General features: G+C 38.7%; 1 protein-coding gene across 1 annotated transcript; it reads left to right on the top strand.

Moving 5' to 3' along the window:
• Nucleotides 1-891: 891 nt before the first annotated feature.
• On the top strand, nt 892-8,427 carry LOC139716471 (sulfotransferase 1A1-like). The gene is made up of 7 exons (XM_071628018.1): nt 892-1,061; nt 1,892-2,074; nt 3,163-3,293; nt 3,766-4,015; nt 4,287-4,381; nt 5,326-5,512; nt 6,664-8,427. The coding sequence occupies exons 1-7, from the start codon at nt 1,037-1,039 to the stop codon at nt 6,771-6,773; spliced, it is 981 nt and encodes a 326-aa protein (XP_071484119.1). The 5' UTR covers nt 892-1,036; the 3' UTR covers nt 6,774-8,427.
• The last annotated feature ends 5,370 nt before the right edge of the window (nt 8,428-13,797 follow it).

Genomic DNA, 13,797 nt, shown 5'->3' on the forward strand with positions numbered 1-13,797 from the left:
CAACCAATGAATGGTTCCTTTCGTTAATATATTAAAGGGTTGTTTGAAAATCTGAACCCTTATCAGATTTTCCTTGCTGAAAGACCAAAAAAAAAAAAAGAAAGAAAAAAGCAGATGCTGTTTTATTTGAAGCTACACAATGGCGTATGCCTATTTCATAGCAGAACCTGGAATCTTGACAAATATGAATAATATGTCGTCAGGATTGCAGCCAAAAATTTGACCGGCTAGCAAAATGTACTACGGCTGATCTGCTCTTTAACATGCTGAAAATGCACATTAATTACTAAGTATATCAATAAACTAGTAAACATAGAAAAGCATCTAAAAGGAGGATAATAATCATATGAAAAGTTACCCCGAAATATATTGAGAATTTTTTTTTTCGAGTAGGCAGATAATTCATTAAATGAAAATATAAGTATATAATCATCAAATGCTTAACAGAAGGTCAAGGAGGAAAAATATTGATTGCGTCATTCCCACGCTAATCTTAAAACTTGGCTAGGTTCGGTCGATTGCGCAATTTAGTGTTTGGATCTCGTTATTTATTGAAGGTACCTCCATTGTCCACCAAATTATTGAGGTGCAAAAAGGTCGCAATAACTATATGATAGAAAGGAATCTTGACTTCTGTTTTTTATATTAGTTTCTTTTGGGGGCGGGGGTAGGGGAGGGGGCATGCCTTTGAATTTATCTAAGCAGCTACATCTGTAAAGGCCAACAGGTCGTAGATAAAAAGATGAATGAATGGGCAAAAGAAGCACTGTACTCGAATAAGATTGGACATAAGTATCGCGTACATTTGCACAGCACGGCAAGTCGCCTTCCAGTGACGGTGTGTTGATATAATATCTCTACTGTGTTTGCTTATGTCAGATACGACCCGGGTGACACGCGTGGTATCATTTTCTTACGATCGAGTGTTGAGAAAATTCGTCTGTGGGGCCACAGTGTTTCTTCAGTCGAACCAGGGAGGTGGAACCATTGACGTCTCGCTGCGGCACACGTACACACTCAGTTCCTTTAAAGAAAAATGGCTTCAAGCACATCTTCTCCAGGTAGGTTTCACGAATTGCCATTTGACGTGGTTGAACCGATTGTCGTCGCTGATCACTGGTGGTGATTGCCTTTGGCTGTCTTTAATATAATATAATATAATATAATATAATATAATATAATATAATATAATATAATATAATATAATATAATATAATATAATATAGGCCGAATAATGCACGTACTTCTAAAACTGAAAAACATGCCATATCCATAATCTCGTTACTCCTGAAAGTATCTCACATATTTAGCCTCTGAGCTGCTGTGAAAAGGGATGCCTATATAAAGCAATGGATCAGGATGGAAGGTGCGCAGTGGATGATTAGTGTGTTTGTGCCTGATCACTTCGTTTTCATCTAATCATCACAATAGTAAATATGATAGTGATAAATCTAAAAAATGTTTACAGGGAAATCATAAAAAGAATGCCTGAAAGATTTCCTCTTTAATTCTCATAGAGATATGATAGACATAGAACTTGCTGTTCTTCAAAATCGATGGACAAATATATGGATAAACAGGCATTTTTGTTATCATTTCGCCATGTTACACGTTTCCATTTCAAGCTTGGTCGTGCTTGTGTGTAAAGTGTGTATGGGGGCACTTGCGGGAGTCGTTTTTATAGTTATCAACAATTTCAAAGACCGGAACATATTGAACGAGGTCTGAAAAGTGAAGCACGTACGATCGACATAAAACAAGAAATGTAAATGCTTTCAGATATCCAGTGCTCTTTCTTTCCTATCATATGCTAAAGACTTGTGATACTCTGTAAACGTGTAATCGCTCTTGTCGGATTAGAAACATCCTTTCATATATTGACCATACACAGAGAAACTCGCAGATGGGGAGCAGACGTCCTTCTCGACCGCAGTCCCGGAGTGCGTCCGGAAGAGCTGTTACGAGTACCGAGGAGTGATCATGCCGAACTTCATGCCGCTACGATGCATGACGTCTCTAGAAAACATGACAGTGCGACCAGACGATACGTTTGTCATAACATACCCCAAATCAGGTATATTTTACAAGTATAAACTTGTCGGTGTCTGCCACAGATCTCATTATCGTGGTGTTGTAATCGTCATGCATATAGGGGACAGTATAGGGCCTACATGTAAAAAGTTATCATAAGATTATTCAGGTCAAATCCTTGGAGGTACTTTTAATGTTGTACGCTTTATAAAAGTGACACAAGAAACATCATACTGTGCACTTCCGTTATAACGAAGGCCTCGGGACCGGCGGTTTCTTTCTTCGTATAGAAATGTTATCATACCGGAAGAGTATAAGCCCTACAGTACATAAAATAGAAATAGATGATAATCTTTTGACCCGAATTTTTACTCCGTTGTAGCGGGCATTTCGTCATAAATGTTTTCGTGACGGCGTGCACTCTAGTTTAAATCGGTACGTCAAATTTCATAGATGCGAAGCTCACACATGCATGACATTACATCTAAGGCAAGGAGCTTGGAAGTTCAGGGTCTACGCCTGTGTTTGAGTTATCCTTTCTTGTGTAGACATTTTGAATAGTATACGGGGTTTCATTACCACAAATTGTGTGTTGATGATCAGATCCCTGCATGTCGAAGTGCCAAAGCTACTGTTGACATTATCTTAGGTCTCTGTTCGTCTTTCATGGACTTTATTTTTCTAACGCATAATATTTTCCTCACGAATATAAAGCGAAAAACAACAACAACTGAGACTATAAAAAAAACCTATATGACTACTTAGTATATTTGGATCCCCTGATTCTGTCACGGCCCTCAGTGAGGGAGACTGGGGTTGGCAAATAACCAAAGAACATTTTATTCTTTTCAAAGTGTGTTCCACAGATTTGCCGTTTTGTAATGTACACATACACAGCTGAGATGGTGTGTAAATCGACATATGAATGAAAATGGCCAGAAAAAAAAAAGATGATGACTAAGTGCATTTGCGATTGTTATGAAAATTTTGCCATACACTTGTACTTTTTGTTTTATACTTGAAAACGCGTATTTTTGGTGATTTTACTCATACACTGCAGTGTCATCATTACGGGCCATTTGTGTTCCCCCCCCCCTTATCTCTCTCTCTCTCTCTCTTATAATCGAAAAGGTACTACATGGATGCAACAAATAATGCTCCTTGTCACTTTCGAAGGTGACATCTCTAAAATTCAAGAAGAGCACGTTACTTTGCTGATCCCTTTTCTCGACTTGGTGGACATATTTCATCACCCGCATGACGTAAGCCCACTATGATAGATACGTACTGGTTATTAAGTACATTTATTTTTTTTTTTTTTGTTATTCACGTTTCTAAGAAGAAAAAAAAATCTTAAAAATGCTACAATCAGGCTACGCTACTGAAATGGCGTAAAATCAATGTGCCTGCTTGGCCGTCACAAAAAATGGCATAAGAAGAAAATAAATATATATATAAATGATGACTTTAAATTCAATTTCACTTTCTTATTCAAAACATGGCCCTACCGTGACCATAAATTTGTCTTACTTGTGATTTCTTACAGCTTTTCTTTTTGTAATACGCTTTAATTCGATGCGGTACACAAACTACACAACCGTGTTATTTATTATGGACAATTTGCAGAATTGTGCGAAATCCTCCTCTCATTTACGGTTGGGTATCCAGGTGGTACAAACTATATATCTGAGTACATTTGGCCATATTTTTTGTCTCGTTTGTTTTTGTGTTTAGTGGGTAAACGCTCCGTCGGTTGTCGATATGGTCAGTGAAATGCCTTCGCCACGGATGATGAAAACTCACTCTCCCAACACGTTCTTACCCTTGGAGATCAAATCGGATGATCCTAAAGTCAAAGTCATCTACGTGGCTCGGAACCCAAAGGACGCTGCCGTGTCTTACTACCACTTCTGTCGGTTCATCGAATTTCTTCCAACCTATGAATCTTGGGATGTCTTTTTCGAGGAGTTTCTGGCTGGGAGAGGTTAGGCGAAACAATATCATTTCTCCTACTTTGAGTTGATTATTGAATTGCGTACTCAATTCCATTGATATAGCTTCACCCACGAGATTTGACACAAATTGGGTGACTTTATCTCGCAAATATTCACCACAGTGATGAGGTTTAATATCAAATTCTTGTCAAGAAGAGGGGAATACATACCAATAAAATATCGTTTGTTTAAATCGAATATTCGATCTTTTAAATCTACGACACTGAAAACTTGAATTTGGCTGTGTTTCGACTTTGACAGCACCACAAGGATCCTGGTTTGAAAACGTCCTCCCTTGGTGGAAGAGAAGAAATCATCCAAACGTGCTCTTCTTGACATACGAAGGCATGAAGAAGGTACGAGTTTAATTAAGTCCTTTAGGACTATTGTGACTAGCTAGTGCTATTTGTATACATTCTTCGATAATACTATCATTCTGTTCAGCTGCAATTTAGGTTTACAAAGTAAATATTTTTGGTAACTTTTATGCAACGGCAAAAGACGAATACTATTCAAATCAATATAACACGTTAATATTGTATTATTGTTACACCTTTACTAAGTCTTATGTCTTAGCCAAGTGACTTACGAACATCTTAAACTATCTTCGAAAGACATGAGCATGTAGGACCCCGATGCTCATTCTCGTAAACGTTGCATGTCAATGACAAAATGCAAGCAAAGCCAAATCTCCACTGACTGTTCCTTGGTACAGCTTTGCTAGTTCCAGAATACAGACGTTTTAGATTAGATCCTATGTGACCCTGCATCACAAAACCAACAAAATATAATTGCCAGACAGGGATTTTTAGTTAAGGGCAGATTCTGAAAGATCAGACTTAAAGCTTTAAAGTGATGTATAACCCAAATCAAATGGACTTTCTTAACCTATCTAAATATTGAAAAGGAAGCACACACTCTGGGAAAGTGTGTACTTTATAGAAAGAGGCTCCAGTATAGGGTCTTATTAAAGCGCTTAATCCTACCAAGCCGTGCTAGGTATGCAACGAATGGGGAAAAACAGGATCTAAATCACCATAGCAACAACAATGAAGAATTATCAAATTAAACTGAAACTAATTACGCTTTATTATCACATTCTGTCCATGACTGACACCAACTTCAAGCAGTAGCTTTATCTCAAGATAGACTAGATTTACCCGTTTCACCCATTTTAAGTCCTCACTTAATTTCAGGGCGTGCAACTTTTTGTTGGTTTTGTTATTCATGGTCACGTACTGATGTTTCAGTGCTAAAGGGTACGTGTATTTATGGTTCAGCATCTTCTCTTTTCTTCAAGGATCATCGTGGAGCAGTGGAAAAGGTTGCCCGCTTTATGGGGAAGTCCCTTACCGATGACGTCATCGACCGCATTGTTGAGGCCTCCACGTTTAGTTCGATGAAGAAAAGCAGCAAAGCAAACCCGGACTCCGTTGTTGTGATAAGCGACGAGGAAAAAAAGAAAGGGTCTTCATTTATGAGGAAAGGTAAAAGTTTTGCAATTGTGATTCGTCATGATTGGCGCGTAGGCCTACTTGAATTCCTGATTTTTATAAGAAGTATAAGGCGTTGGCCAATCGCTTCGAATCCACCGCTTGTCGCTATGTCACTCACATCGCCTATGTACTTGTGTATGGAAGTCCCGATTTGCCCGCTTTGCCAAAAAATTCCGATGAAATGAGTTTATCGCCGACAAAATCAGTTTTCCACTGATAAATTTAGTGTATTGCCGAAAAAAAACTTTGTCAGTCTTAAAACTCTTTTTTTTTTTTGTTGAAAGAAATTATGTTTATTGAGTGAAAAAAAAACTAAGTTCATTACGACAGTTTTGCTTGATAAACTGAGTTTTTCATTTGATGTAGAGTTAATAAATGAACTTAGTTTATCTCTCGATAAACGAAGTTTATAAGTTTTTTTGCTTTTTTGGCCTTTGGTCCTACATCAAATGTGACAGCGGAACAAGTGTGATAATGGCAATGATACTTAGAGCAATGAAAAAAAAAACTAGTACGCAAGAGCGGCAATTGATGAGGATGATATTAGTAAAAACTTTCAATTCAATTTATTAATATTCATTTTTTTCCAAAGGTTGAAAGGAAACGACCTAGCGAAAATAACACTAATGGATTAAGACACTGGAAATAACAGCAACATGAGCAATAAAAAAAGTCATGTTTTCCAAGATTAAGGCAATACTCTTCATCAAAAATACATAAGAAAAACATCAAAAGTCTTGCATGACTAGATTCAAACAAAAAAGCGGTTTCACCTCTTTACTCTCTTTCATCCTTATAATATAAACTAGCTAACAAATAACATAATAATAATAATCTGGAACATAACTGATAACTAGCGTGAATCTTTGAGATATGACCACAGACAAAATGACATTATTATTATCTAAACTTTGTGCACACACCGATAACCTTCAGACATACATGATGAGAAATTCCCATACAAAGTATTTAATTGTTACTTTGTCTTCTTACTGAAAGATGTTAGTAAGTGCGCAGGAGCAAGATAATGTGCTCTTGTTTTTCTATATTATGAGCAGATCCATCCATATTATTGGAGTATGCAATATGAAGAAAAATTATATCCTGGTAATGGTTTTGTTTGTTTCATCCGTCATTATCAGGTGCCATTGGAGACTGGAAAAATTACTTCACGGAAGACCAGAACCGCCGCTTTGATGAGCTCTACGCTAAGGAGATGGCTGGTTCGGGGCTCGAGCTTCAGTTTGAATAGATTCATCCCGAGGGTGGCTCTCCCGGAAATAAGCTCACTCAATGATGCCAAATGCATTACCATGGTTACCAATCCATATGTATTTTTACATGTTTTTCTTATTTTTGAATAACATTGGTGCGCCTAAGCACAGACATTCTCTTTTTTTTTTCTTCAGTGGAAATTTGGATGTGTATGAAACTTGGATGAAATATATGTTGTTGAGAAAGTGCGAGTATAATAGCGTGCCAGCTAAGCGTCTTAACTGAAACAAGTTCTTGAAAAGTCCCGGCGGTATTCTTTTGAATAACGTGCTCGTGTTCTTCTTTTGTCTCTCTTTATGATACCCCCCCCCCCCCCCCCCTTCATTGCGAACTTCATGCCAGTGGTTTGAAATTTATACCAATTTGGTGTTGTCCCTGGATTATCAAAAATTATAATTCAATTGAAATAGAATCAATTTGATAAAGGCCCACAATCATTGCACCGCGGGGGTACGCCAGTCTGTATTCTTCAATGCAATCATTTATCAAGGGTTTGAACTTTACCCGACGTGTTCAAATGCAAATAAGTTTAGTTTTAGCGGCCGTATACGTCTCTCTGAACTCGGGTGTATTCTGATATTTACAGAGTAGTCGTACTCGGTACTTATAACTGCAGGGATCTGTGTGCGCGGAGAGTGTCATTACTATATACCGTAGATTAAAGAGGCTGCTCTGGTTTATAATTCAAGGCATTATCATCATCATGAACACCATCACCATTATAATGATCATTACCATCACCATCAACGGTGTTATTGTCTTCACTTTTGTCATTATCAGCATCAGTTAAACTATTGGAGTATTGTTGTCATTATTATGATCATTGCAGTACTGTTTGCCGAGGCCGTAGGCTGACAAAAACGGTTACTCACATGAAAGAGCAAGACACCTCTTAGTTTGCATTGCGTCTAATGTCATTATATCAACGTCCATGATTATATTCAGTGTAAATGCCGAATCTCACGTACACAGCATATGTATAGGGTGTGGTTGGCATCTGCAACATTTCTTGCGAGCGAGTGAGAAAGAGAAAGTGAAATGAGTGAGAGAGAGTGGAATGAGTAGACTAACTCATGTCTCTAGATAGAATTGCCTCCTCTTAATACTACGGCTGAGGAGCACGTACGTCCCTTCTGCCCTTAGACAGGACCTCTGACTCCTTGACATTACATTCCAACTCGCCTGAAATTTATTGAGAACATTACAAAGACGTAGTGTACTAGTAGTCTAAAGTTTCGAGGACCAATGATTTTCCTCTTGTCACTTTCAATCAAATAGAGCATTGTTTTCCTATTAAGTTGCACCACAGATTGCGTTACTCAGACCCAAACTGCCAAATGTGTGTAGGACATTCAAAATTCAAATTTGTTGAACTCCAGTATATCATTGTTTGTTCTAGCAAGGTACGTGACACAATTGATACTATCTAGATAGCAAGACTGTTTACTGCGAATTGCTATGACTAGAGTCCGAGTGAGATTAAAACATTTATTATATGGATATCATACAAGATTCTATCTTACCAAAAAAAGTCTTGTTCGTGTTGCGATGTATAGGCATTGTGTATGAAGGAGAAATATGCATAGATCTCCGTTTCAGGTGGTACTTTCCAGTCCATTGTTTTTACTTTGTGTGAGAAATTAAAAGAATTTATCTAAACTGAATAGACATTTTCTCGGGTGTTTAATTGTACTATGATGTTCTAGTTCTTAGCAGTTGATAATTCCAGTCCTCTATTTTTTTTTTTACTATTATTCGTGCAAAAGATTTTAGTGAAAAGTTAACGTCATCCCATTCACTTACGGTTTATTTAATGAAATACAATTGCAATTTCTGTTACAATGTCTCAGAAGCACAATGTAATCGAAAGATACTCACACGCGGGTGCGCAAAATGCTTAACATTACCAGACATGCGTGTACAAGATGATTAGCTCAAACACACAAGCACTTAGAATATCTCTATTGATATAAGGAATTGGGTCATGTTTGTACACTGAATGCACAATTACAAGGGCAAGATGTTAACACCGGTATGTAAAGATGTTACTCATACCAAGGTAAGGAAGTGTGGTTTAATCTCAGTTGCATGCTGCTAAATTCTTTTATCGAAATCCATGGACGTCACCAGCGGGGGGGGGGGGGGGGGGGGGGGGTGCGTTGCAGACCCTTCAGACCCTTAAAAAAACAAAACGAAACAAAACGAACCCCCCCCCCCCCCCAAAAAAAAAAAAAAAAAAAGTCTGCGAGCGACCTCCACGCCGGACGCTAAATTATTATTCTTTTTTTGTATTATCATTTTTTTTTATTCATTTCTTTTTCTCACCAAGGACAAAAATTTCGTAGGGAAAAAAAATCGCACCCCGGGCTCTGGCAGCACTGATTTTATACATGATGTCTATTTTACAGTGTTTACTATTTATCTACCGTACAGTACATATCGTACGGTACGGAGCACGTACACGTTTGCGTATACGTGTACGTGTGCTGCAAGGATGTAGGGTCTATACAGATATGTACAGCACTCTGACCAATCCAAATTGAGAATGTGAGCCCAAGTTCGAGCCTTAGCCTCATAAAGACTTTGGAGGGGCAAGCATATTATAATTTTGCCTCCTCCCCCCCCCCCCCCTTGATTAACAAGATGAGAAGATTTTTTTTTTTTTTTGCTTTTTTAAATAGAAATCTGTCTAAATATTTCACCCAAAGTGTGCACCAGGTTGCTGAATTTCAATTCTGAAAATGCACAGTCTCTCTCCTGTGGGAGGGGGATACCCCTTCACATACCCTCTCCCGTTTGGTCTATTTTCGATGGACTTAATACACCTTTAGATTGATAGATTTACAAATGTTTTATAGAAAGTGTGCACCATCAGACCTGTCACTTCACTTTAAAAAAAATGCGAAAGTTCCGTCGTGTGGGAGGGGACAATTATCTCCTTTCAATTGACCCTCTCTCCGTTTGGTTTCCTTTCATATCATAAGTACACTAAAAGTCTCGGGGATTGAGAGCTTCCTAAATTCCAAATGTATCTCTGAGCTATTTTCATTTGAAGTCTAAAAATGCAAAAGCTTTCACGTATGCAGGAGCATCAATCACGGAGGACAAGGGGGCAAACGTCACCCTATAATTCTCGAAATGAGGAAACTTTTCTTCCTTTTTTAAAAGAAAACTGTCCCAATATTTCATTCATTGTGTAACGGATTTTCAATTCTGGAAATGCAAACTCTCCGTCGCATGGGTGGGGGATACCCCTCACACACCCTCCCCCGTTAGGTCTCCATCCATCCTTAGAATATTTCCTCAAAAACTATTCATCAAAAACTTAGCAAACTTAGAATAATTTTCCTCAAAAAGCATGTTTGATATCTGTCAGTTCAAAAGTTCCCTCATCCTCTCTGATTTATATTTCCCCCGCTCGGTTCCTACCCACAGGTCAAGACTCGACACATTTGGGGGCTGACAATATTTCGGAGTATTTCATAGAAGTGTGCATCAGGGGGCAAAACGCGTTTTTGCACCCCCCCCCCACCCCGTGCCCCCTTTAACAAATAACTGATCAATTATTTAAAGACCAAAATTAACAATAAAGTTACTTTTCTCGTCTAAAAGATGCCAATTTCATAACTGAAAATGCGAAATTTTTCGCCCCTAACGGTCCGAATAATACACTAACAATTTCCATTATTATATCTATGCACTAATATTTACTTATGAGGTAATTTAGTGTATAGATGGTAGCCTCGCGTCCTCGAGTGTGCCCCCTGAAACATACATTTAGTAAACCTTATATTTTTCCTTTTCTTCTATGCTTATTATGCTAATATAAGAACAAATTGTATTGCTCGAACAATGCGATCACGTTTAAGCTTTTAATGAATACATTTCAGACGAATGGCAAAGTGAAAGTGGGTCGCTCCCCCTGCCCGTACTTATAGTGAAATGAATAGTTTCATTAGTTATGATCACAGTCCTTCGCAGTGTTCTTTTTTTTTACTATGTTTAATTCCCTAAAAATTTGCTTTTAAAATGCCCTATAAAAGCGACTTTTATACTCTGTTTTTACAAAAATTCCTATACCGTCGGAGGGGGTATCCCCCTCGGGCCCTCCCACACCCTCCCCCGCTCAGTCGCAGACAGACGAATGGCAAAGTGAAAGTGGGTCGCTCCCCCTGCCCGTACTTATAGTGAAATGAATAGTTTCATTAGTTATGATCACAGTCCTTCGCAGTGTTCTTTTTTTTTCACTATGTTTAATTCCCTAAAAATTTGCTTTTAAAATGCCCTATAAAAGCGATTTTTATACTCTGTTTTTACAAAAATTCCTATACCGTCGGAGGGGGTATCCCCCTCGGGCCCTCCCACACCCTCCCCCGCTCAGTCGCAGACAGACGAATGGCAAAGTGAAAGTGGGTCGCTCCCCCTGCCCGTACTTATAGTTAAATGAATAGTTTCATTAGTTATGATCACAGTCCTTCGCAGTGTTCTTTTTTTTTTTACTATGTTTAATTCCCTAAAAATTTGCTTTTAAAATGCCCTATAAAAGCGATTTTTATACTCTGTTTTTACAAAAAGTTCCTATACCGTCGGAGGGGGTATCCCCCTCGGGCCTCTCCCACACCCTCCCCCGCTCAGTCGCTTCGCTCCCTCGCCGAGGATCTCACACCGTCACATAATGTACCCCTGTATGTTATAATCATAGTCCTTTACAGTGATTTTCCACGATGTTTAATTCCCATAAATGTGCTTTTAGATGCTTTTTAAACGCGACTAATATACTCTGTTTTACAAAAAGTCGCTACCGTGGGAGGGGGTATCCCCCTCCCACACCCTCCCCCCTCGGTCTCTTTGCTCCCTCGCCGAGGATCTCACACCGTCACCACACTACCCCCGTATGTTATAATCATAGTCCTTTGCAGTGATTTTTACACTATGTTTAATTCCTAGAAATTTGATTTAAGATGCTCTACAAAAGCGACTTTTATACTTTGTTTTACAAAAAGTCGCTGCCCTGGGAGGGGGTATCCCCCCTCCCACACCCTCCCCCGCTCCACGCTCGGTCGCTTCGCTCCCTCGCCGAGGATCTCACACCGTCACCACACTACCCCCCCCCCCGTATGTTATAATCATAGTCCTTTGTAGTGATTTTTCCACTATGTTTAATTCCTAGTAATTTGACTTAAAAATTTCAATTCCATACGTAAAGTATAAAATATGTAAACTTCCCATGACATTAGTATCCAATACTGAATACAAAAATAACGTATTTCAGTATAATGTTTATAATGATACTATATAATATCAAGTGTGCACCAGATCGCACAATTTCACATCCCAAAATATGTGTACATTGTAAAGGTAATGTAGGAAAAAAAAACTTTGAAAACAACGTATGCTTATGATACGTGTCACTAGCAATGTATGTATACGTGTTTAATATGTACAGTGTATATGAAAATGTACATGATGACACAGAAAACAATAATCAAATAAAAAAAGAAAATCTCGCAGGTTACATTGAGTGTCAAAACGCACCCCCTTGAAAAAAAAAAGCTGGTGACGCCCCTGAAATCAGACAGACAGATATCGAATTGCATTTATAACATTACCTTCATTACTGACTACTATCGGACATTGATAACAACTATTACATTGTTATTCTATTTTTCAAAATGGCATGTTCTTCGAACGGTTTGCAAGCCAAGTGTATCTTTACAAAAGAAGATAAGTGTGATTAAGTTTCTTTATTCGCTTTCATTGTATGTCCTTAACGCTAACAACCTAATAACCCTGGATTCTTTGGCTATGCTGTGGGGGATTGGGTTGCTTGTGAGCAAATAGAAATGTGATCGAGGTCATATTATTCTGTTATGTTAGCCGTTGGTCATAAAAATTAATCTCCTCTAACTCTGTTGACTCGTAATTGGGTCAATAATATGACAGGTCACAGTTATGTCTATGCACAGAGCTGTCAGTGTCAAGTAATGACTTAGCAGAGTTCTGCGGAATTCTCAAGCAGAAAACGACCTTTGTCCTCCTGTGGTCTTGCAGGACTACGATCATGACGATAGCCCGACACATCGGGTTATCAAAAGCGTGAAGTGCGGAGAACAGTAAATTCAACAGCTGAAATGGCTTCAGCAGCAACCACGGGAGAATTGGCCGAAAGGCGTTTGCGTGGTAAGTCACTTTGTACTGGCTACTATCACAGCAAATAAGTAGTGTATAATTATGAATACTAATTCAGGCTAAGATTTGTAATAGCTGAATTCTTTGACGGCATAAATAAGAAAAATCATACTTCATGTGTGTAGGGGCTTACAGTCAGTCCGCAGCGGGTGCGATAATGAGGCACGAACGACAATTTTATTCAGAATCACGTTTGCGCAGTTTGTGCCCGTGAGACTGACGAGATTTCGCGATACTTTGCGAGAGTTTTTGCAGAGGTCGCAACAGCAGCTTTCATAGCTTTCGCAGTGCATTGTTTGACCCAGGATGGTTGGGTAGTAGTCCATGGGCCAGGCCAGATATTGGTACCATCTGAGGTGGCACAACCTTTTTGGTGTCATTTTGTTTGTCGGGCATAGATATGCTTATCAAGCTATGATAGCATTTCCAAATGGGTAGCTTAGTCATCGTAAATGAATTTTTAACCAATTTGGTCTCGTTGTTATATCCCTATACTTCTGAATCGAAACTAACCGCTACATAAAGAAGAGCGCTGTCTTCTGTATGTTCCATAGAGCTGTAAAATGCAGCTCTATGGTATGTTCACAGGTGTTCTATTGTAAACGCGGTGCGCTTAGTCTTTATTCAAGGCAGCGAAGGGAATATCCAAAGGTTATGATGTCCACAGCGCTTAGTCTTTATTCTAGACGGCGAAGGGAATATCAAAAGCGTATGATACAGTGTATATCCTTTTATCTAAAAACAACAACAACAACAAAAGCAATTCTTCGTGAATTTTACCGTATCTTTCAATTATTTATCATTTTCCGGCG

Source organism: Diadema antillarum, unplaced genomic scaffold, assembly GCF_040938485.1.
Source record: "Diadema antillarum isolate AM-2024a unplaced genomic scaffold, OU_Dant_1.0 scf00000065, whole genome shotgun sequence".
In the NCBI taxonomy this organism is placed as follows: Eukaryota; Metazoa; Echinodermata; class Echinoidea; order Diadematoida; family Diadematidae; genus Diadema; species Diadema antillarum.

What these genes read in the sequence shown, in the direction of transcription:
- LOC139716471 (XM_071628018.1), top strand. Translation starts at nt 1,037, where the DNA reads ATGGCTTCAAGCACATCTTCTCCAG. An exon ending in TTCAAGCACATCTTCTCCAG is followed by an intron (nt 1,062 to 1,891) that starts GTAGGTTTCACG and finishes GACCATACACAG; the next exon opens with AGAAACTCGCAGATGGGGAG. An exon ending in GTCTTCATTTATGAGGAAAG is followed by an intron (nt 5,513 to 6,663) that starts GTAAAAGTTTTG and finishes CGTCATTATCAG; the next exon opens with GTGCCATTGGAGACTGGAAA.